Source organism: Artemia franciscana, chromosome 6 (genome assembly GCF_032884065.1).
Source record: "Artemia franciscana chromosome 6, ASM3288406v1, whole genome shotgun sequence".
Classification (NCBI taxonomy): Eukaryota; Metazoa; Arthropoda; class Branchiopoda; order Anostraca; family Artemiidae; genus Artemia; species Artemia franciscana.
In genome coordinates, this window is record NC_088868.1 from 2,319,082 (window position 1) to 2,345,684 (window position 26,603).

General features: G+C 33.6%; 1 protein-coding gene across 2 annotated transcripts in view; it reads left to right on the forward strand.

The window, feature by feature from the left end:
* Positions 1-26,603, forward strand: part of LOC136027904 (acetoacetyl-CoA synthetase-like) — a 75,873-nt gene that overhangs the window by 40,961 nt on the left and 8,309 nt on the right. For both annotated transcript variants that reach the window (XM_065705334.1, XM_065705335.1), the window contains 3 exons: positions 2,165-2,353; positions 18,759-18,869; positions 25,532-25,783. In XM_065705334.1, coding sequence (XP_065561406.1) covers positions 2,165-2,353; positions 18,759-18,869; positions 25,532-25,783 — 552 coding nt within the window. The remainder of the gene's footprint in view (positions 1-2,164; positions 2,354-18,758; positions 18,870-25,531; positions 25,784-26,603) is intronic.

Here is a 26,603-nt window from a genome sequence, read left to right on the forward strand (position 1 = left end):
TTAATGATATTTCATATTTAGAAGGACCTCGAAACTGTCATTAGGGGGGGGGGGGAATCTTGGGAAACGCTTAAAGCGGAGAGATCGGGATGAAACTTGGTGGAAAGAATAAGCACAAGTCCAAGATAGGTGACTGGCATAACCGGACCGGATCCGCTCTCTTTGGTGGAGTTTGGGGGGGAGTAATTCAGAAAAATCAGAAAAAAATGAGGTATTTGTAACTTACGAACGGGTTATCAGATCTTAATGAAATTTGATATCTAGAAGGATCTTGTGCTTTAGAACTCTCACTTTAAATATCGAACAGATCTGGTGACATTGAAGGGAGTTGGAGGGGAAACCGAAATTCTTGGAAAACGTGAAAATCGATGTATCTTACGAATGAGTGATTGGATGTTAATGAAACTTGATATATAGAAGAATCTTATGTTTCAGATGCTCCATTTTCAATTCGAATCGGATCCGGGGACATAGAGGGTTGGAGGGGAGAAACAGAAATCTTGGAAACCGGAAACCTTGAAAACCCTTAGAGTGGAGAGATCGGGATGAAACGTGATTGGAAGAATAAGCACAAGCTATAGATACGAGATTGACATAATTGGTACGGATCCGTTCACTTTGAGGGAGCTGGGGGTTGTTAATTTGGAAAAATCAGAAAAATTGAGGTATTTTAACTTAAGAACAGGTGACCGGATTTTAATGAAATTCGATATTTAGAAGGAACTCATGTCTCAGAGCTCTTATTTCAAATCCCGATCAGATCTTTTGACATTGGGAGGAGTTGAAGGGGGAAACCGGAAATCTCAGAAAACGCTTGTAAATGTCTTAGATACGTTATTGACGTAACTGGACCGTTCTCTTTGGTGGAGTTAGGCGGTGGGGTTCAGTGCTTTGGCGAGTTTGGTGCTTCTGGACGTCCTAGGACGATGAAAATTGGTAGGCGTGTCAGGGAGCTGCACAAATTGACTTGATAAAGTTGCTTTTCCCGATTCGACCATCTGGGGGGGGGGGCTGAAGGGAGAGGAAAAATTAGAAAAATTGAGGTATTTTTAACTTACGAGTGGGTGATCGGATCTTAATGAATTTTGATATTTAGAAGGACTTCGTGACTCAGAGCTCTTATTTTAAATCCCGAACGGCATTAAGCATCTGATTTTCCTTTTAAAGCAATCTATTGATTCTTAGAATTTTGCTAGAGCTCATACCATATGAGCTCTTGGCTCTTGGCTCTTTCGACCTCGTCACAAGTGCCATATCAGCTCTTAGCTCTTGTTCTTCTTCATAGTCTGTTTCATGCGCCAATTCGGTCATACGAATTATTTACTAAACCGAATCAAATAATAATCTCTGAGTCTTTAGTACTTTAAAAGTAATTTGGACATGTAAAGGTAAAGTTAAACGTTCATAAAATGTATTTATGAAAATTTCGAATGGAAAAATCTTCCAAGGATTTCGTTTTAATTGATTTTTGAATATTGGATTGTAGATAGAAATGTGTATTCTAAATACTATTCGGAACTGTGTAAGTCCGAATATATTCGCTTTTAATTAAATATATTTATCTCTAAGCAAAGTGATTTTTAATCCCCTAACAGGGTCGTTAGTGCTCTGGCCTTGAAATCATGAGGTCAGGGGTTCGAGTCCTGGTGTCACTGGGCGTTTTGTTTGAAGCGGGGTCAATGGCGTGACCCTGTAATGTCAGCCACAGTTGACCCAGCTCTAAATGGGTACCTGGATAAATCTGGGTCGGAAACACGGGAAGTGTCTGACGATTTGCCCCCAACCATGCATTGTACCCTCGACCGAAGGTAACGAATCAGGAGACGAGTACCTGCGCCATACAGACCATTGGTCAGAATGCAAAAAAGTTTTTTTTTTCAAGTTTCTAAGCTGTGATGGCAATAAGAAGTGTTGTTTTCGATATTTCAGATTTTTAACAGTTGCCTAATCAGAGCTGTTTTTAGGATTGGTGGCACATGGAGAAATGTTAATCATGGTACCCCCTCCCGACATAAAAATATAAGCAAAAATAGCCGAATCAATATGGGAAATTTGATCAAAGCGGGTAATCGGGGCATTTGCCCCGGTCCCTCCCTTGAACGGCCTTGAGGCCAATCAGTATCGATATTTCGAAATCTCCAAACTACTAATATTTTCTTTTTAGGTATTTCGATTCTTGGCACCTCTCCTCGGTGGTTGTCTGTTCTCGAAGAGAGTGGTATAGAGCCAATGAAGACGCATTCATTGAAATCTTTAAGAAGGGTAATGTCCACTGGTGCACCACTTCGTGATGATAGTTACAAATACATTCATAGATGTATAAAATCTGGGATAGAAATAGCCTCAATCTCAGGTATAAATTTGTAAGCTTTCTCTCATTAATATCGTTTCAGTTTTAGTTCTAAATAAAGTTGTTAACTAAGCTGGGTTGACTGGGTTGTTGCTAAGCTGGGTTGTTGCTAAGCAGGGTTGTTGTTGCACAACCCAAGAAAGAACGAAGACGGGCTTAGGTACACCTCTCCCAAATTATTACAATCCTGATCTGTATTATTTGTTATCTTCTATATAATTTCCATTTTTGTAATTTTTGAATCTACTGCCATCCTTCTGAAATATTACCTTCTCTCCATTTTTTTTGTGCATACATGCCCTCCTTAGCCAGATATTAGGGGTTCAGGATCTGCCCCCTCCCTTTTTCTTGACATTGAAATTTTTATGCTGGTGTGTAACTCTTAACTTGCACTGGTCTTACTAAGTATCACTCCGTTTTTAATAACATAAGTTTGCCCCTGAATCAAGACTGGAAACAGACGTGGAAGAACCCTTCGCTCCCTCCCACTCTAGGCCACGCTTTTTGCATTATTAAGAATTGTATTGCTCTGAGCTATTACGTTGAGTTCTTTTGTTTAACAATGATTTACAAAAAAGGAAACAACTTCAACGTGGTCTCCCCCGTAAGGTCCTGGGGAAGAACACGGGAGAAGTAATTTCCCCCTAAGGCTGGGGAATAACACGGGAGAAAAAACGCCAACAAAAAGGCGAAAAAAAGCCAACTTGTCGCCCACCTTAAAAATTCCCTGAATTACAAGCTAGGCAGGGGAGTAGCACCGGATTTCACCAACCCTAACAAACATTTAAATTCAATCCAGATATATCAACAAGGGGAAAGCGGAAATACCGAGAGATAAATAAGAGAAAAAACGAAATAAGGAAACGAAAAAGCGAAAAAAACGAAAAAGCGGAAATAAGAGAAAAAACAACTCATTTATTAGATATAAAATCTCTGTTCTTTTTGAAGATACCGAGCGATAATATCTACCGATATTATACCGATACCGATACCGATAGAAGATAACGATACCGATAGAAGATACCGATACCGATAGATACCGAGCGATAATAGCGATAGATACCGAGAAGATAATCAGCTTCGTAGAGATTCTGAGAACGTGCTCCAGATCATATTATAAGCAATCAGGAGGTTGAAGTCAAGCCCCAATGATGGAGCATGATGAATCTTTTGTTGTAATTGTGGAAAGAAGAAGCCGATGTATCTACAATAAGTTATAGATACATTATTATATCGTGTATTATTATAAATAGATGTATTATATAAATAGATATATTATTATATGGGGCGGCAGGGAGGTTGCCATGTAACTGCAGAAAAGAAGAAGAAGCACACGACAGAAAATGAAGAGATTCCGAATCAAGCCAGGGTTCATATGAAGAACAGTTTCCTGATTAATAGTCCTTGCTTTATTTTAAAATTTTGAAAGTGGCATAAGTGACGAGAGAAAGTTTGACATCGTAATAACAATACAATATGAATTATGAGGCTGATCTGTGCTGTAGAAATGAATTTTAAGAATCCACCCTCTAAATATGTAGCAAAGACGCACAAAGAGTTACTGATATTGAGCAGTCGTCTCCTTTCGAGGAGATCCGCTATCGCTATCGCTTCAGATTCATGCTACTTGTATGGCTGCTGTAGAAAACCTGAACGCCGACAAAGCAGTGGAAGCTGGAAAGAAGTTTCTTGACGGAATGGTAGATAAATCGCTGAAGGAGCGTTGCTTCAAACAAAGGATCAGGCAGGCCTTATGAAGCCGACGCAAAATAATGGCGAAGAAATCTACCGTTTAGACCCTTCCTTGCTGTTTCAGCTTCTTCTAACTATACCCAAAAGACTGAATATGGAACTTTGCTCCTATCTTGCGTTGCTTTGATGATTCTGGTGCCTTCCAAAAGCCAAACAGACCAGAGCTAGTAAAAGCTGTCAAGCGAATTTCAGAAATTAGTACTATCGGGGGAAAATATAGTCTGAATTGCACCTACATCTTAAACTGGGGCGCTTTGCTTCACAGCATTCTCTGGGCGAAGAAGAATTTCTTTATTCTCATTCTTCTTTATTTCTTTATTCATTTATTTCATTTCTATCTCATTTCTTTATTCTTCATTCTCTGGGCGGAGATCTTAGACCGATACTGGAACTATATTTCGGCCAAATATCCCGACGTCAACGGTGACATCAATTTAAACCTTTAAAGTCCACGGTTTCAAGTATTAATTACCTTAAAACTCCCACATCTTTCTCCTGTCCAATCCCCCCTGAAATGTCTGTTACCACTATAAAATTACTGGATGTTACCATCTCAAGCGACTTAAAATGGATTTGCCATATTAATGACATCTTAAAACGTGCAAATGCCGTATTTTCCCTCCTTAAACTCCTTAAACAATTTAAATGGCCTAAATTGCATTTTTTGAAGATTTCCCTCTTATTTGTACGCCCAACCCTCGAGTACGCTTGACCTGTTTGGCATCCTGGCATTTCCATTGAATTTTCGAACAGAATAGAGGCAGTCCAAAAAAGGTGCCTAAGAATTATCTTCAACGAGGGCGAAGTGCTTTATATTTTCTTTGGAGAGCCAATCTAGTCACCCTTAAGGAAAGGAGAGCAAAAATTTCCTTGCGTTTCGCTAATAATACCCTTCATAACCCTCGGACAACTCCCCTTTTTCCTAGTAAATATTCATCCCTTCAACCCTGGCTTCCGTGTTCTGTTGCAACAAAAATTCCCCTTCTTGCCCCAATAAGAGTTTCCAGCGAAAGATATAGACGAACTTTCATCCCTTACATAGTTGACATATTCAATCAGTGTACCTCTGCAGCTTCGCCCTCACTCCCCTTTTATCTCATAATTTTTAATTTGAATGTTCATTTTGCAAATTTTGAGGTTTTTATATCTTTTAGTCACATATTTAATGTTAATTATTTTATCTCCTTTTTACCTATATAAGTTTTCATTATTTTGACATTTTAGCTGATTTGGTGTTGACTTTCTAATTTTATGACTTTAATCTGTTTTTGTTTCATTTGATGTTAAAGTGCGAATTATGTAAGGATCCTGTGATAGTGACCAGTGCAGCTGTTATCAAAATACCATCGAATGCGACACGGCTTGCAAATCTGGCAAAGGAACTAGTTGTTCTAATGCTCAGGTCAAAATCGAAGAAGAAGAAGACTTGTGATTGATTAAACAACTGCGGTTTATCTCCAATCCTTTTGCAATTTCAAATTATCTATAATTTTTTTGTTCAAATTAAAATCAATGAATTAGTTAGTTGTGAAAAGTTGCTTAGTGGATTTAAAGAATTTCGGGTGGTTACTTCTAGAGTGGAGGGTGGGTGGGGTGGTGGTGGTAAATTGACTTGGACACTACTTCTTATCAGCATTAGCAGTCCAATTTTTTCCTGTATGAATTCTACTTTGCTTAATGTTGCTCTCTGATATATATCGACGCTTGGTTTAAGGGCGGGATGGAGGGGGGTAGAGTGAACTTGGGCGTTCAAAACAAAAACAAAGTGCATATTCTTGGTCTACGTACGAGATTAACCTTTTACCGACTTTCTATACGTGCAAATTCAGTTATTTTTAAAAAGTCGTCATTTTCGAAGATTTGACAAAAAACGGTCAATTTTGCCTCGTCCGATTTTGGTCGATTTTTTATATGGCCGATTTCTGCCGTTTTTTTTTTTTTTTTTTTGTAGATAATTTTTTCTGGTCGTAATTGGTACCAAAATCAAAATTATTGCAAATTGTTTGAGGTTAAACCTTAGATTGACTATACTACGTCACATTTAGTGGCAGATAATGCTTGAAAACGGCGTCAGAAAATCGTAATTTTGAATTCCTAACGGTATTATTAAGGTTATTATCATGAATTAAAGAGTGTCGACCCAAAAACAGATCGAAATCGGTTAATTTCGGCATTCACCGGTGAATGTCCCAAGTACCTTTTTCTCCTTGGATTTGATCAGTGTTGCAGTCAACTTTTCCAATTTAATGCAAGATTTGATGATGACAGTTTAGATAAGCCTTTTAACCCATTTCTGATATGTATAACCATATTTAACTTAATCTAATCTAACCTAACATCATCTTTTACTATCATAGCTTGCACAAGCCTGAAAAAGCTTACTCGCAAAGGTAATTGAATCCAAGCAGAGAAAAAGGAATTTCGGACATTCGGTGGTGAAGATTTTGATTTATTTATTGATAAGTGGTGTAAGAAAGAGAATTAAATAAAAAAAACTAATTTTTTTTAGCTGAAAGTAAGGAGCGACATTAAAACTTAAAACGAACAGAAATTACTCCGTATATGAAATGAGTTGTCCCCTCCGCAATCCCTCGCTCTTTACGCTAAAGCTTTAAATTGTTTTAAAAAGTAGAATTGTGGCAAAGAGTCAAACTTTAGCGTAAAGAGCGAGGGATTGCGGAGGGGACAACTCATTTCATATACGGAGTAATTTCTGTTCGTTTTAAGTTTTAATGTCGCTCCTTACTTTCAGCTAAAAAAAATTAGTTTTTTTTATTTAATTTCTGAACGTTTTTGAATTAATGCATGAATGGTTTTGGCTCTCCGCACATAAATTATTAAAATGAAATTTGTATATTAATTATTTTTTTGGCTAAATGGCTTTCTATTAGTTTTGATCAGACGATTTTGAGAAATAAGGGGTGGAGAAGGAGGCCTAGTTGCCCTCCAATTTTTCGGTTACTTAAAAAGGCAACTAGAACTTTTAATTTTTAACGAAAGTTTTTATTAGTAAAAAATATACGTAACTTAAGAATTAACTTACGTAACAAACTTTCATAACCTTATATTTTTATTATGTATACGAGGGGATTTGTACCCTCGTTAATACCTCGCTCTTTACACTAAATCGTAAGTTTTGTCCCAATTCTTTAAGAATGACCCCTGAATCAGAAAGGCCGTAGAATAAATAGTTGAAATTACTAAAAAATACTTTAGCATAAAGAGCAAGGTATTTATCTCCTCCTAAATACCTCGCTCTTTATGCTAAAGTATTTTTAGAACCCCTCATATGCGTAATAATCTCTGTCCGTTTTAAGTTTCAATGCTACTTCTTCCTTTCATTTGAAAAAAGTTTTCATGTTTATTTTTCATTGTTTTCTTATAGTAATGCTAGAGAATCCTGCGCCCTTGTCATTGAATTTTTCTTCCCCCATTACAGATTCCTCCAAGGAAAGATCCTCCAACATAGCCCCCTCTCTTCAGCCCCACCCCCAAACAAAATAAAATCCCCCTGAAAACGTCTGTACACTTCCCAATAACCATTACTATATGTAAACAATGGTCAAAGTTTGTAACTTGCAGCCCCTCCCCCAGGGATTGCGGGGGAGTAAATCATCCCCAAAGACATAGTTATTATGGTTTTCGACTATGCTGAACATAATGGCTATCTCAAAATTTTGATCCGTTGACTTTGGGAAAAAAATGAGCGTGGGAGGGGGCCTAGATGCCCTCCAATTTTTTTGGTCACTTAAAAAGGGCACTAGAACTTTTCATTTCCGTTAGAATGAGCCATCTTGCGACATTCTAGGACCACTTGGTCGATACGATGACCCCTGGGGAAAAGAAAAAAAACAAAAACAAACAAACAAATAAACACGCACCCGTGATTTGTCTTCTGGCAAAAAATACAAAATTCCACATTTTTGTAGATAGGAGCTTGAAACTTCTAAAGTATGGTTCTCTGATACGCTGAATCTGATGGCGTCATTTTCGTTAAGATCCTACGACTTTTAGGGGGTGTTTGCCCCTATTTTCCTAAATAAGACAAATTTTCTCAGGCTCGTAACTTTTGATTTGAATAGACTAAACTTGATGAAACTTATATATTTAAAATCAGCATTAAAATGCGATTCTTTTGATGTAGCTATTGATATCAAAATTCTATTTTTTAGAGTTTTGGTTACTATTGAGCCGGGTCGCTCCTTACTACAGTTCGTTACCACGAACTGTTTGATAAAAATAAAGAGAGTTTTCAAAGTTGGAAGAATTTAATTATTAGTAGAGTAAGAAATAAAATATATTCTAACTTAAAAAATAGTAACACTAAATCATTATTTTATAATGCGAAGATTAAACAAGCAATTGCTAATCTAAAGAATGAATTTGTAATTGTGCCAGTGGATAAAGCTAATAATAATTTTGCCATAATTTGTCAGAAGCTGTATTGTGATATCTTAAAAAGGGAGTTATGCACAACTAATGTTTACGAAAAGGTAAATATAGAGGATGAGAATTTAATTGAAAAGACTGAAGAAATACTTTTTTAAAAATTTTAATATTAAAATAAATGACAATGATAAAAAGTTCCCTTTCCTATATTGGACTGTAAAATTTCATAAGAATCCCCCTAAACCACGGTTTATTGCTGGAGCAGCTAAATGTCCAACCCGCATTGCTGCTACTGACCTCTCTTTAATTTTAAAGGAAATTGTAAATAAACTTAAAACCTATTGTTCTGGTATTAAAAAATTTTCGAATTTTAATCCATATTGGAGTGTTAATAATTCACTGCAGGTGATAGATTCTTTAACAATGGTTTCAGCTAAAAGAATTGAGTCTTTCGATTTTGCGACAATGTATACTAATTTATCACTTAATTTAGTGTTTGATAATTTAAAAACTGTTATAAAGAAATCTTTCCTCTTATATAGTAATAGGTTCTTAAAAATAGACATTTATAATAAAAAAGCTATATGGACAAACTGCTTTAATACTACAGTTAACTTGAGATGTTACAGCTTGGATATGATTTTTGAGTTATTGGAATTTGTTTTATACAATACTTATATAAGATTTGGGGGTGATTTGTACAAGCAAATTATGGGAATTCCCATGGGGGGGGAATGCCAGCCCATTTATAGCTGACTTGTTTTTAAGTCAACTAGAATATAAATATATGATGGATAAGAATAATCCAATTAATTTAAAACATGCTTTGTCAAATAATAAAAGATATTTAGATGATATTTTGGTCTTAAATTGTAAGGATTTCATTGATATTTCTAAAAATATATATCCATCAGAGCTTATTCTTGAGCCTAGTCATGGCGCTGGTCATGAAGATCATTTCTTAGATTTAAATATTAATATTTGTGATAATAATAAATTAAGTTTTAAAATGTATAATAAAACGGATGATTTTGATTTTGAAGTGATTAGTTTCCCATTCCCTGAAAGTAATATACACTCAAATATCACATATTCAGCGTTTTTCTCACAGTTACTTCGTTATGCAAGGATTTGTAGTAATTATATTGATTTTAAAAATAGATGTAAAATCTTAAGCCAAAAATTGATATCAAGAGGTTTTTCTGCAAATAAATTAACTTGGCAATTTAAAAAATTTAGTTTTCATTATAACGAACTTTTAAATAAATATCAAAAGAATTATCTAGAAATACTTAAAGAAATTTTTAACTAATTTCGGAGGTTCGAGAAATGTTGTCACAGCGCCATTTATTTTGAATTGTGTTTCTAATTGAGCGGATTTTCTAAAAAATTAGCCACATGGTAAAGATGAATTACATAATTGTTTAGTTCATTCAGGTTTTTTGCAATGTGTTAATATTTGTGATTTGGTAGAATTTATAATATTTAGTTTACCTGTTGTTGCTAAAAGGAGGGATATATTAACAGGATAAGCTTGTTTTTGGTTTTACTTGGTTGTTTTACATTTGCTGTTTTTTTTTTCATAGGCATGTATTTTGGGGGTGATACCTGACGCGGGGATGCCATGGATATTCTGTGGTAGCCACAACACTGTGCTGGGTAGAGAATTTAGAGTGGCGAAACCCTATATAGGCCAGTGTATTCTCCTGATGAGCCCTTATGTTGGGTGTTGCCTCTGAATTATTTGTCTATATTATTTTTTCTATTGTTTGGTAAATGACGACTTATACTTATTGACGACATGACTGCCTGTCCATGGATTATTCTTTATGGTTGATTGTGTGTGGCTATGCTGTTTGACCTATGTGATTGTATGGATGAGTAGGGTTAAGGCCTCATTCAAGTGCTGGTCTATATTAATCACTAATTTAGGAAAACAGTCTTCCCTTTCTCCTTCTGTCTCTTTTTTTTTTTTTTTTTTTTTTTTTGTGTGTTTGTGCTGTAGCATTGGTGATTTCTCTTTTCATAATATATATATATATATATATATATATATATATATATATATATATATATATATATATATATATATATATATATATATATATATATATATATTTATATATACTAGCTGTTGAGGTGGCGCTTCGCACCACCCCGACACCTAGTTGGTGGGGGCGCTTCGCCCTCCAAGCCCCTCCGCGCGTAAGTCATTACGCGCCATTGTAGTTGTGTCCCTGTGTCCCACCTGTGAATATAGATAGATATATATATGTTTTTAACTACGTAAAACTTGCAAATATACAACGTTCTTCGCTGTCCCATTCTCTGTGCATATAAATAGATTGTCAGGTTTACTGACTCTTGAACATGCAACATATAATTGTCCATGGGAAAAACAATCCATATTCAGATCTATACCTCATTATTCTAATGATTGCCCTTGAGCTTTGTTGATGGTGATTGCTAATCGAACATTCCCTGCGTCCCGGTTGTCATTTATATATCCCCCCTGTCCCCCCGGCGTCCCCGTTGTAGTTGTGTCCCTGTGTCCTGGTCGTCATTTATATTCCCTGTGTCCCAGTCGTTATTTGTGTCCCGGTGTCCCAGTCTGTAATTTCTCTTTGAGTGTCCCGGTCGTCATTTGTGTCCCGGTGTCCCGGTCTGTAATTTCATCAGTCGACAAACATGACATGAGTCGACAAACAACTTCATGACGGCATAATGCTCAATCCTGATAATGACGTGAGTGGACAAGCATGCATGACGTCAGTCAACACACAACACACAAACAACTTATTTTTATGTATATACTAGCTGTTGGGGTGGCGCGAAGCGCTATTATTCCCTGTGTAATTTTCCTGTATTTTTCCTGTATAATTTATGTTCCCTGTGTCCCGGTCGTCATTTGTTTCCCGGTGTCCCGGTCTGTAATTTCGTCAGTCGACAAACATGACATGAGTCGACAAACAACTTCATGACGGCATAATGCTCAATCCTTATAATGACGTCAATCGACAAACATGCATGACGTCAGTCAACACACAAACAACTTATTTTTATGTATATACTAGCTGTAGTTACGCGCCATTGTAGTTGTGTCCCTGTGTCCCACCTGTGAACAAAGATATATATGTATATGTTTTTAACTACGTAAAACTTGCGAATATACAACATTCTTCGCTGGCTCATTGTCTGTGCATATAAATAGATTGTCAGGTTTACTTACTCCTGAACATGCAACATATAATTGTCCATGGGAAAAACTCCGTATTCAGAACTATACCTCATTATTCTAATGATTGCCCTTGAGCTTTGTTGATGGTGATTACTAATCGAACATTCCCTGTGTCCCGGTCGTCATTTATATATCCCTCCTGTGCCCCCCGGCGTCAGCGTTGTAGTTTTGTCCCTGTGTCCCGGTCGTCATTTATATTCCCTGTGTCCCGGTCGTTATTTGTGTCCTGGTGTCCCAATCTGTAATTTCTCTTTGAGTGTCCCGGTCGTCATTTATATTCCCTGTGTCCCGGTGTCCCGGTCGTCGTTTGTGTCCCGGTGTCCCGGTCTGTGATTTCGTCAGTCGACAAACATGACGTCAGTCAACAGACAAACAAACAACTTATTTTTATATATAGATGTATATATAGATGTATATATATATATATATATATATTTTTATATATATATATATATATATATATATATATATATATATATATATATATTTATATATATATATATATATATATACATCTATACATATTTTAAAGTTTTCACAAGAGCTACGGCCTATTATACAAAGGGCAAGGTTGCTGGATTCAGTCCTACTATTACCGAAATACAGAGTATCATGGAGATCCCCACTCACCATGGAACTGATGCTACATCTCCTCCAGTCAGCCAAGAATGTTGTTGCGAACAATTCTTCAAAACTTTCAGGAAGAAGTGTGAACAGTTAATTCACAACAAAGGAATAAGAAGTACTATTATTGAAAGTAGTGACGATTGGGCTAAAATACCACCGTCTTTTTTTAAGGCAGTCGAGAAGTCCAAAATCCTGGGCCTCGACTGCGAGTGGGTGCCCGAAAATAAAGAAGTTCTGGAGAATGTCTTTGTCCGACTCTGCAAAGTTAACGAAATTCTGCCGAAAATTACAAATATGTTAGAAAACGTAAATATAATCAAAGTCGGAGTTGGGATTCTAAGTGATGCAATTCGAGTCAGACAAAAATCCGGAATATCTCTTCGTGGTTGTTTAGACTTCTGCCATCTTTATATTAGCCGTCTGGTTACCGAGCTGGCTACGCCAAACTGACTTGAACTCGAATCCTTCGAATTTGAAAGAGAGCATCAAAGCCAATGTGCTACAGTAACTACTCATATGGATTGTATTATCGAATATATGATTAATATAGAGTGATAGAGAAAATGTAATATATCTTCTATCTATCTATCTATCTATATTATTTATTTATATATATATATATATATATATATATATATATATATATATATATATATATATATATATATATATATAAATATATATACAAGCTGTTGGGGTGGCGCGAAGCGCCACCCCAACACCTAGTTGGTGGGGGCGCTTCGCGCCCCCCCCCCTTCCCAAGCCCCCCGCGCGCGTAAGTCGTTACGCGCCATATTAGTTACGTGCCATTGTAGTTGTGTCCCTGTGTACCACCTATGAATATAGATAGATTTATATATGTGTTTTGAACTACGTAAAACTTGCGAATATACAACATTCTTGGCTTTCCCATTGTCTGTGCATATACAAAGCCTTATGTACTAATAACGACGTCATATACAAACGCTCTTTTTACAAACAAACAAACATGCATACACAAAACTCGTGTTTATATAGATAGATAGATAGATAGATAGATACAATACAAATCAACTGCGTAAAACTTGCGAATATACAACATTCTTCGCTGTCCAATTGTCGCCGCATATAAATAGATTGTCAGGTTTACCGACCCTCGAACATGCAACGTACAATTGTCCATGGGAAAAACAATCAGTATTAAGATCTATACCACATTTTTCTAATGATTGACCTTGAGCTTTGTTGATGGTGATTGCAAATGCTAATCGAATTGGGAATTGCAATCTTTTAAACTGAATAGGCAGATCCGTTGGAATCATAGGAATGCGAGAAATTACCCCCCGCGCGCGTAAGTCGTTACGTGCCATATTAGTTACGCGCCATTGTAGTTGTGTCCCTGTATCCCACCTGTGAATATAGATAAAAGAGAAAAAATTTCTCTTTTCGTTATAGATATACATGTTTTTAACTACGTAAAACTTGCGAATATACACCATTCTTCGATGTCCCATTGTCTGTGCATATAAATAGATTGTCAGGTTTACCGACTCTTGAACATGCAACATAAAATTGTCCATGGGAAAAACAATCCGTATTCAAATCTATACCTCATTGTTCTAATGATTGCCCTTGAGCTTTGTTGATGGTGATTGCTAATTGAACATTCCATGTGTCCCGGTCGTTATTTATATTCCCAGTATCCCGGTCGTCATTTGTGTCCTAGTGTCCCAATCAGTAATTTTTCTTTGAGCGTCCCGTTCGTCATTTATATGTCCCGGTCGTCATTTGTGCCCCGATGTTACGGTCTGTAATTTATTTTTGAGTGTCCCGGTCGTCATTTATATCTCCCGGTCGTTATTTGTATCTCAGTGCCCGTCTGTAATTTCTCTTTGAGTGTCCCGGTCGTCATTTATATTCCCTGTGTCCCGGCTTTTAGTTTTCTTTTTCTCCTTTATTTTTCAGTTTTTTTGTTTTTTTTAGTTTTTTTTCTTTTTCAGTTTTTAATTTTTTTTTTAGTTTTTTTATTAGTTTTTAGTTTGTTTTTTCTTTTTAGTTTTTTTTGTAGTTTTTACCTTTTTTTTAGTTTTTTTTTAGTTTTTTTTTCTTTTTTAGTTTTTATTTTTTTAACTTTTTTTGTTTTTTTTTAGTTTTTTAGCTTTTTTAGTTTTTTTAGTATTTTCATTTTAGTTTTTTTGTAGTTTTTACCTTTTTTAGTTTTAGTTTTTTAGTTTTCTTCTTCTTTTGTATTAATGCTAAAGCCAAGGTTCAAACTTGGAGCCTCTCGGACCTAGAACCTGAAACATAACGCTTTACCTACTCAGCTACTTCGGCTTGAATACATTCGTTTTGAGCAGCTTCCTCGGGTGTTGCCATTGTAGGTTCTTCGGTCATTTTACAATTTGAAATTTCTCTTTCAACGATCTTCTTACAATTAAAAATTTGTCTTTGAACGATATTCTTAAATACCTGTGTCCTAGTCGTCATTTATATTCCCTGTGTCCCGGTCGTCATTTGTGCCCCGGTATCCCTGTCTGTAATTTCTCTTTGAGTGTCCCTGTCGTCTTTTATATTCCCTCTGTCCCGGTCGTCATTTTTGTCCTGGTCTGTAATTTCTCTTTGAGTGTTTTTTCTTTTTAGTTTTTTTTTCACTCTCTCTTTTAGCAGCAAGTCTGGTTTCGCGTTGCTGTTGTGATTCCTCGGCATGCTTTCTTTTCTTACTTTCTCTATCAGCAGCAAGTTTTTTTGGCATAGACTCTTTGAGCAGCTTCCTCGGCTGTTGACATTGTAGGTTCTTCAGTCATTTTACAATTAAACATTTTTCCGTGAACGAATGTCTTAAATACCTTTAACGACGTCATCGTCATAATGACGACATGACGACCTGATGACATGACGTCACTCGACACTCAGATAACTTATATATATCTATCTATATATATAAAAATAAGTTGTCTGTGGATCTGTGGATCGTGGATCAGGTGACGTCACCTGAAAAAAACTGGAATAAAAAAGCTAAAAAACTAAAAAAACTAAAAAAAGGCAAAAACTACAAAAAAAAAACTAAAAACTAATAAAAAAAATAAAAAAGCTAAAAAACTAAAAAAACTAAAAAAACTAAAAAAAGGTAAAAAACTAAAAAAACTAAAAACTAAAAAAAACTAAAAAAAAGGAAAAAACTGAAAAATAAGCTAAAATAAAGGTAAAAACCAATAAAAAACTAAAAAAAAACTGAAAAAACTAAAAAAAGGCAAAAACTACAAAAAAAACTAAAAACTAATAAAAAAAGTAAAAAAGCTAAAAAACTAAAAAAACTAAAAAAACTAAAAAAAGGTAAAAAACTAAAAAAAAATAAAAAATAAAAAAAAAATAAAAAAAAGGAAAAAACTGAAAAATAAGCTAAAATAAAGGTAAAAACCAATAAAAAACTAAAAAGAAAAAAAGGAAAAAACAAAAAAAAATTTTCATCTAAAAAACTAAAAAAAACTAAAAAAGGTAAAAACTAAAAGAACTAAAAAAGAAAAAAATAAATGACGACACTCAAAGAGAAAGCGACCAGGACAAAAGGAATGTTCGATTAGCAATCAACAAAGCACCGGGACACAGGGAGTATAAATGACGACCAGGACATAAGTAAAAAAAAAAACTAACAAAACTAAAAAGAAGGTAAAAACTACAAAAAAACTAAAAAGAAAAAAAAAACTAAAAACTAATAAAAAAATTAAAAAATCTAAAAATCTAAATAAACTAAAAAAGAAAAAAAAAGGAAAAAAAAAGGAGAAAAACAAAACTAAAAAACGAATGTATATACAGACCGGGACACCGGGATACAAATGACGACCGGGACACAGGGAATATAAATGACGACCGGGACACAGGGACACAACTACAACGGGGACACCGGGGGAAACAGGGGGATATAAATGACGACCGGGACACCGGGACAGGGAATGGTCGATTAGCAATCACCATCAACAAAGCTCAAGGGCAATCATTAGAATCATGAGGTATAGATCTGAATACAGATTGTTTTCCCATGGACCATTATATGTTGCATGTTCAAGAGTCGGTAAACCTGACAATCTATTTATATGCAAAGACAATGGGACAGCAAAGAATGTTGTATATTCGCAAGTTTTACGTAGTTAAAACCATATATATATATATATATATATATATATATATATATATATATATATATATATCTATCTATATTCACAGGTGGGACATAGGGACACAACTACAATGGCGCGTAACTATTATGGCGCGTAACGACTTACGCGCGCGGGGGGGCGCGAAGCGCCCCCACCAACTAAGTGTTGGGGTGGCGCGAAGCGCCACCCCAACAGCTAGTATATATCTATATATATAAAAATAAGTTGTCTGTCTGTCTGTGGATGTGTGGATCAGGTGACGTCATGTTTGTTCGCATATGACGTCTGAATTATTTCACACTAATACAAAAGAAGAAAAAAACTAAAAAAGGTAAAAACTACAAAAAAAACTAAAAAGAAAAAAAAACTAAAAAAGCTAAAAAACTAAAAAAAAACTAAAAAAAGGTAAAAATCTAATAACTAAAAAAAAACTGAAAAAAATAAAAAAAAGGCAAAAACTACAAAAAAAATAAAAACTAATAAAAAAACTAAAAAAGCTAAAAAACTAAAAAAACTAAAAAAAACTAAAAAAAGGTAAAAAACTAAAAAAAACTAAAAACTAAAAAAGAAAAAAAACTATAAAAAAGGAAAAAACTGAAAAATAAAAGAGAAAAAGAAAACTGAAAAAACTAAAAAAAAGGCAAAAACTAAAAAAAAAACTAAAAACTAATAAAAAAACTAAAAAAGCTAAAAAACTAAAAAAACTAAAAAAAGGTAAAAAAAAAAACTAAAAACTAAAAAAGAAAAAACTAAAAAAAAGGAAAAAACTGAAAAATAAGAGAAAAAGAAAACTAAAAAAATATTAATAAATATAAAAAATATAAATATAAATATAATATAAATTAGCAATCAACAAAGCACCGAGACACAAATGACGACCGGGACACAGGGAGTATAAATGACGACCAGGACATAAGTAAAAAAAAAACTAAAAAAACTAAAAAAATGGTAAAAACTACAAAAAAAACTAAAAACTAATAAAAAAACTAAAAAATCTAAAAATCTAAATAAACTAAAAAAGAAAAAAAAGGAAAAAAATAAAGGAGAAAAACAAAACTAAAAAACGAATGTATATACAGACCGGGACACCGGGATACAAATGACGACCGGGACACAGGGAATATAAATGACGACCGGGACACAGGGACACAACTACAATGGGGACGCCGGGGGGGACAGGGGGATATAAATGACGACCGGGACACCGGGACACAAGGAATATAAATGAAGCCCGGGACACTCAAAGAGAAATCACAGACTGGAACACCGGGACACAAATGACGACCGGGACACAGGGAATATAAATGACGACCGGGACACAGGGACATAACTACAAAGGGGACGCCGGGGTGCACAGGGGGATACATAAATGACGATGGCGACTCAGGGAATGGTCGATTAGCAATCACCATCAACAAAGCTCAAGGGCAATCATTAGAATCATGAGGTATAGATCTGAATACGGATTGTTTTCCCATGGACCATTATATGTTGCATGTTCAAGAGTCAGTAAACCTGACAATCTATTTATATGCACAGACAATGGGACAGCAAAGAATGTTGTATATTCGCAAGTTTTACGTAGTTAAAAACATATATATATATATATATATATATATATATATATATATATATATATATATATATATATATATATATATATATATATATATATATATATATATATATATATATATTTATATATATATATATATATATATATATATATATATATATATATATATATATATATATATATATTCACAGGTGGGACATAGGGACACAACTACAATGGCGCGTAACTAATATGGCGCGTAACGACTTACGCGCGCGGGGGGGCTTGGGGGGGGCGCGAAGCGCCCCCACCAACTAGGTGTTGGGGTGGCGCGAAGCGCCACCCCAACAGCTAGTATATATATATATATATATATATATATATATATATATATATATATATATATATATATATATTATGTGCTTAAGACTGATTTGAAACTATGTCACAATGGAACCTCGATTTTTTTTTTCTTCTCTGATACTATAATCTGCATATAGTATTTATGTCGATTGTATTAAAAAAAATTCTGTCTCTGAAAATTAATGTTTTTAGGTTGTGTTTTTCTTCCTGCCTTTTTCCTGCCCTTTTCCTTCTCGCACTCCCTACCTCCTTCTCTCTCTCTGCCTTCCCCTCTCTCCACCTCACTGGCTCTCTCTAGCCCTCTTTCTCTCATTTTTCTTTCTTTGAATAACTTCATATTTTGCTTTTTAGGTGGAACTGACATTATTGGTGTGTTTATGGGTTTTGATTACCAACATCCCAATAACTACGGTTTTATGAAGCCATATCTTGGCTGTTCGATTGAAGTTATGACCGCAGATGGTAATTACTTAACGCTGTTAAACTAAAAGAATATTTTTTGACCTATTGTTATGTTGTAAAAGGGCAACCATTTATATTTAATGAGTTAAAAAAAAAAAAACATTTTGACGGAAACTTTTGTTCAGCAAAAACTTATCCAATAAGCACTAAAGTGTGGTTACCAAAAACCTATAATTGTGCCTTAAAATTTTGCCTTAATATTTATCAGTGGCCGAAGGTTCATTCATTTGTCACTTCCAAAAATGGTAATTTTTTCTCTCTTTTTAGTTTGTTGTGTTTCTCGGCTCCTGCAATATTCCCTTGCCGCTGGAGTCTTGCGAGGGCGATATTTTTTAACATCTTTGCTAATTATAACACAATATATTACATTATTTTTACAATAAAAATATACATTTTAAAAATATTACATTTTTATTTTAAAATAAAAATTATTATATACTAAATATATTACAAAATATTTTTTAATATATTGTTTGTTCCCGCAACATAGAGCAGTCTCTTGTCTGAAGAGTTAAATCGTAACAAAGTATACAATTAAAAGAATTATATAATTAAAAGAATTGAACTTCTTCAATTCTTGTTCAGCATAACTTTTAGCTTCATCAGCAATAATTTCATTAAAAATAGATTTTTTTTCCTGTTTTCCCTGTAAAAAGGTGTTATGGTATTTTTTCGTTAAATACAACTGAAACTATATAATTAATATAGCCTACCTCCTTTTTCTTTTTTTTTTCTTTTGTTTAATAATAACTAAACAAAAAATGAAAAGAATTAGTTTTTTTCTATTTTTCCTAGAAAAGGTGGAATGTTATTGAATATGATTGGAATGATACAAATGATAATCCACCTTTTTGAATTGTTTTGTGTGATTGGTTTAATAATAAATTTTCTAAAATTGTAAAAGATTAGTTTTCTTTTGAGGAAATATGCAAACTGGTAGTTGTTTGTTGAAGATAATCGAGTTTATGTAACTAAAACTCCTCATTGGGCACAAAAAAATATTCCTGCTGTACACACGACTGTATAATCTAATATTTATGTAAACACAAGTATATATATATATATATATATATATATATATATATATATATATATATATATATATATATATATATATATATATATATATATATATATATATATATATTAGGTGTAAAGAAATTATATATTTCATATTACATAGTTCAATCTGTTTTTATGCTAAGACCATATGTACTGTCTGACTCAAAATTTTTTTTTTTTGGTATTCAAGATCGTTTTTGAATTTCGGCTTCAACTAGTTGTTTTGTTCTTTTGAGTGAATGTCTTCCTATTAATTTTGTCTCTAACTTGGAACGTGTTTTCTACTTGTAATGATTAAATACCGTAATCATTTCTACTGCTTTATTATCTAGTTGCATTCCTAAGCACAAAGTTTCAAAGGCATTATCCTATTTTTTCGCAATTTACACTTGTCTTTCAAACGTCACATTGTTATCATCAAAATGAAGATATACAGGAGTCACAGTATTTTAAGGAAACTTAAACTTTGAAATTCTAATCTTGAAATTCCTAATTTTCCATAATTTTGAAAATCCTTTTTCACTGCCTGATCCATTCTTACGTTTCTTACTGTCCAATACCATGGATGTCAACCTTTCACTGTTAAAACCACTTTCTAAGGTTTGCAATAAAGCTAGAAACCTCATTCAGGAAACTAATCGTTCAAGAGTTATCCCATTACTTGATCTCGAGTCACTGTATATTCTTCTGTGTGTATATTTAACTTTTTCTCAGCTTCATGGTGATCTCCCTCATCCCCTAAGTGTTCCGCCATCTTTCACCTCTGATCAGAATAATTATAATCTTCGCAATACCAAAAATCATATTCAAGTTCCTTTTACTCCTTGTTTAAGGTCATATTTTAAGCCTTTAATTGCAAGTCATATTGTGTGGAACAAGTTGCCTGATTCAGTTTGAAGGTGCCACTCATTCGGTTTGTTCAAAAAAATGGTTTAAAATTCTTTGGCTTCTTAGAAGCTATTTATCTATTTATTTTTTTTCATATATATATATATATATATATATATATATATATATATATATATATATATATATATATATATATATATATATATATATATATATATATATATATATATATATATATATATACTAGCTGTTGGGGTGGCGCTTCGCGCCACCCCAACACCTAGTTGGTGGGGGCGCTTCGCGCAACCCCCAAGCCCCCCCGCGCGCGTAAGTCGTTACGCGCCATAATAGTTACGCGCCATTGTAGTTGTGTCCCTATGTCCCACCTGTGAATATAGATAGATATATATATATATATATATATATATATATATATATATATATATATATATATATATATATATATATATATATATATATATATATATATATATATATATATATATATATATATGGTTTTAACTACGTAAAACTTGCGAATATACAACATTCTTTGCTGTCCCATTGTCTTTGCATATAAATAGATTGTCAGGTTTACCGACTCTTGAACATGCAACATATAATGGTCCATGGGAAAACAATCTGTATTCAGATCTATACCTCATGATTCTAATGATTGCCCTTGAGCTTTGTTGATGGTGATTGCTAATCGACCATTCCCTGTCCCGGTGTCCCGGTCGTCATTTATATCCCCCTGTTTCCCCCGGTGTCCCCGTTGTAGTTGTGTCCCTGTGTCCCGGTCGTCATTTATATTCCCTGTGTCCCGGTCGTCATTTGTATCCCGGTGTCCCGGTCTGTATATACATTCGTTTTTTAGTTTTGTTTTCTCCTTTATTTTTTTCCTTTTTTTTTCTTTTTTAGCTTATTTAGATTTTTAGATTTTTTAGTTTTTTTATTAGTTTTTAGTTTTTTTTCTTTTTAGTTTTTTTGTCCCGGTCGTCATTTATATCCCCCTGTTTCCCCCGGTGTCCCCGTTGTAGTTGTGTCCCTGTGTCCCGGTCGTCATTTATATTCCCTGTGTCCCGGTCGTCATTTGTATCCCGGTGTACCGGTCTGTATATACATTCGTTTTTTAGTTTTGTTTTTCTCCTTTTTTTTTTCCTTTTTTTTTTCTTTTTTAGTTTATTTAGATTTTTAGATTTTTTAGTTTTTTTATTAGTTTTTAGTTTTTTTTTCTTTTTAGTTTTTTTGTAGTTTTTACCTTCTTTTTAGTTTTGTTAGTTTTTTTTTTTACTTATGTCCTGGTCGTCATTTATACTCCCTGTGTCCCGGTGCTTTGTTGATTGCTAATCGAACATTCCTTTTGTCCTGGTCGCTTTCTCTTTGAGTGTCGTCATTTATTTTTTTCTTTTTTAGTTCTTTTAGTTTTTACCTTTTTTAGTTTTTTTTAGTTTTTTAGATGAAAATTTTTTTTAGTTTTTTCCTTTTTTTCTTTTTAGTTTTTTATTGGTTTTTACCTTTATTTTAGCTTATTTTTCAGTTTTTTCCTTTTTTTTTAGTTTTTTTTTTATTTTTTATTTTTTTTAGTTTTTTACCTTTTTTTAGTTTTTTTAGTTTTTTTAGTTTTTTTAGTTTTTTAGCTTTTTTACTTTTTTTATTAGTTTTTAGTTTTTTTGTAGTTTTTGCCTTTTTTTAGTTTTTTCAGTTTTTTTTTTAGTTTTTTATTGGTTTTTACCTTTATTTTAGCTTATTTTTCAGTTTTTTCCTTTTTTTTAGTTTTTAGTTTTTTTAGTTTTTTACCTTTTTTAGTTTTTTTAGTTTTTTAGCTTTTTTATTTCTTTTATTAGTTTTTAGTTTTTTTTGTAGTTTTTGCCTTTTTTTTTAGTTTTTTAGCTTTTTTATTAGTTTTTAGTTTTTTTTTGTAGTTTTTGCCTTTTTTTAGTTTTTTTAGTTTTTTAGCTTTTTTATTTTTTTTATTAGTTTTTAGTTTTTTTTTGTAGTTTTTGCCTTTTTTTAGTTTTTTCAGTTTTGACCTCACCTGATCCAGTTTTTTCAGGTGACGTCACCTGATCCACGATCCACAGATCCACAGACAACTTATTTTTATATATATAGATAGTTTTTTTTTTTTTACTTATGTCCTGGTCGTCATTTATACTCCCTGTGTCCCGGTGCTTTGTTGATTGCTAATCGAACATTCCTTTTGTCCTGGTCGCTTTCTCTTTGAGTGTCGTCATTTATTTTTTTCTTTTTTAGTTCTTTTAGTTTTTACCTTTTTTAGTTTTTTTTAGTTTTTTAGATGAAAATTTTTTTTAGTTTTTTCCTTTTTTTCTTTTTAGTTTTTTATTGGTTTTTACCTTTATTTTAGCTTATTTTTCAGTTTTTTCCTTTTTTTTAGTTTTTTTTTTTTTTTTTTTTTTAGTTTTTTACCTTTTTTTAGTTTTTTTAGTTTTTTAGCTTTTTTACTTTTTTTATTAGTTTTTAGTTTTTTTTTGTAATTTTTGCCTTTTTTTAGTTTTTTCAGTTTTTTTTTTAGTTTTTTATTGGTTTTTACCTTTATTTTAGCTTATTTTTCGGTTTTTTCCTTTTTTTTTAGTTTTTTTTTAGTTTTTAGTTTTTTTAGTTTTTTACCTTTTTTTAGTTTTTTTAGTTTTTTTAGTTTTTTAGCTTTTTTATTTTTTTATTAGTTTTTAGTTTTTTTTGTAGTTTTTGCCTTTTTTTAGTTTTTTTAGTTTTTTAGCTTTTTTATTTTTTTTATTAGTTTTTAGTTTTTTTTGTAGTTTTTGCCTTTTTTTAGTTTTTTCAGTTTTGACGTCACCTGATCCAGTTTTTTCAGGTGACGTCACCTGACACATTCACAGACAGACAACTTATTTTTATATATATAGAAGATATATATATATATATATATACATATATATATATATATGTGTGTGTGTGTGTTTATTATTTCATTGGAGTCTATTTAATCTACTGATCTACTTAATTTGGTCTATTCAATCTATTAGTCTATTTAGTTTTGTTTTCTGTAGTTTTTATTTATTTATTTTTCTCCTTTTTGCTCTTCTCTTTGTGAGTAAGTGATTAGTTGAAATTTTGTTCTTCTTCTCTGAGTAAGTGACTCGTTTATCTTCCCCCGTCTTTACAGGCCAGAGAGCCTTTGGGGGAATGGTAAAATGTAGTATTGTATGTGTATTTTATGATGAATAAATCTTGTCTTATATCAACCTTAGATCCGGCCTGCATATTTATGATATTTTAGTGACATATCTGCACATAGGTGGGATAGGGGGTTAACTATTTTAATTTTGCTCGAGAAAAACCACTCTTCTCAGAAAAGCTTGAAGAAAATGAACTGAAACCTGATAGTAAGTAAGTAAATTTTGTGGCATTAAAAGCCCTACGGCCATGGCAATACAAAGCAAAAAAAAAAGAAAAATTCACTTGTAAATGCTTTACATTGCAAAAACAAAGCAAAACACTCACTCCACTCACCAGCCATCTTTCATCGAACCTACACTCTCCGTACACTTCATTTCGTGTCTCACTCAATCCTTTACACTCATACATCACATGAGCCACGGTCTCATCCACACTTCCACACATTGGGCAACCGTAAGGACCATCCTTCCCTTGCGTCCTCCCTTAATACTTTCTTCTTATTTGACATTTGAGTAGAAGTATGAACTTGCCTTCTTCCTAAATACTTCCTTTTTATTTGACATTTGAGTAGAAATATGAACTTGCCTCCTCCCTCCCTAATGCCTCCTCCCTAATACTTCCTTCTTATTTGACATTTGAGCAGAAGTATAAACTTTTATTTCATGTCGAACCTGAACAAAATATTTTGGTTTACTCTTTCCATAATCCAGAACTAAGTGAACCAATTCTTTAAGTTCAATTATAAGCACCTTCAATGCTTACAAGTGTGCTATCTCAAATTAAAGCATATGTATGTGTTTTACATATGTTATATACAAGCAACATATACATATACAATACATATACATATACAAGTATGTATATACATTTATACATACATATACATAAACATATACATATACAAGCAACATATATGTTTTATACATATGTGGTAGTTATTAGTTGCCTTTAGCTATCAAATATTTTCCCTTAATCTAACGATGCTATAAAAAAAAATCACCTCTTAGACCCTCTTAGTTGCATTCATTCCTGAAAACCGTTATTTTCTAACGTTTCTTTCAAAATTATCAGTTGTACCACATTTCCGTCAGTGTTGCCAATAAGCAACTGCTGCTATTAGGTAAATTTTCTCAAAGACGATTGCACATTCAAAGGAAAATAATACTTTTTTGCTGCATTGGTTTTTAGCTTAATTTTATTGATTTTTCACCCTCGTTTTATTTTCTTGAGTTTGATGCAGGTCACTACCAAAAGCTGAATAAATACATATAGTTTTTTTTCATTAAAAATTGAATTCGCACTATTTAAACAATATTGGAGCTGCTTTCATTTTGAGTGTCCATAGTGCTTTAATAGTAGCATCAATGGGAGGGGGAGGGCAGGATTTTCTCGTGGATTCTCTCCTCCCTTCCCCTCGATTTTTAAAATACGAGCTATGGGGAATATTTTGGTTGTAAAGAGTCTTTTTGGGTATTTTGGTACAAAGGTTGAAAGACAATAAAATCGAACATCCCCACCCCCTACGCCTTACATTTTTTAAATTTACACAGTACTTTGAGCGTATTATTGACATTATTTTTGAGTTTCAGGTCCAAGGTGCAAATTAGGGGAGAGCGGAGAGCTGGTATTGACCAAGCCAATTCCTAGCTTACCCGTCAAGTTCCTTCATGACGATGATTGGTCCATCTATCGCTCTGCTTACTTCAGAAATCAGCCTGGTGTTTGGTCGCATGGGGATCATTGTTTAGTTGGGGAACATGGTATCAAGATTATTGGTCGAAGTGATGCGGTACTGAATCCGAGTGGAGTGCGCTACGGAGCTTCTGAAATCTACAGCATTGGTATTTGTATTATGCTCATTTTACTAATACATTTAATAATTGCTATTTATTATGATTAAAATACAGTACAATAATATGGTGTACATCAAGGATGTCCGGCAGCGCCAGTTCTTTTCAACTATATTATAGATTTGGTTATGAAAAACGCATTGAAAGAAGATGATCGTGTCGCCTTTTTAGCACTAGAAACAATTACTGACATTGAATGTGCAGACTATGGTACTCTACTTACAGAATCCGCCCAGAAAGCGCAAAATATGATAGAAAGAGTAGCGAAAATGGTTAGTTTTCGCTACTAACCACGATCACGAGACAGAACTCGTGATCGGTATCTCCGAAACAAAGTACCTTTCAACCAAAGAGAATACTTCTATATACCTCAATGGTGAAAGGATTGAAGAGTTCAAATTAGGGTCATCGATAGATGCTAAATGTGGAGCAACTATCGAGATTCAAGGCAAGATTGGCAAAGCTTGGTCCTTCTTTGGCCAGCCCTGGAGACTACTTTGGACTAGAAGGGAATCAAGCTTGTGACGAAGTTAAGAATCCATCCAGTATGTGCGCGTTCAATTTCGTTGTATGGATGTGAGACCTGGCCCTTCAAAATGGACGGAGAGTGTCAGCTTGGCACTTTTAACTGGAAATGTCTATGTGCCATTAGCAACATAAGGCTGGTGTAAAGAATCAGCAGCCAACGGCTAATGAATGTTTGCGGACAAAAGCGTGACAAAAGCTGTAAGATACCCTGACGCGCCAGTTACTACTAGCAGACCCGATTCCTCATGGAAGAAAAAAACTAGATGACGAGATGAAATCTTGG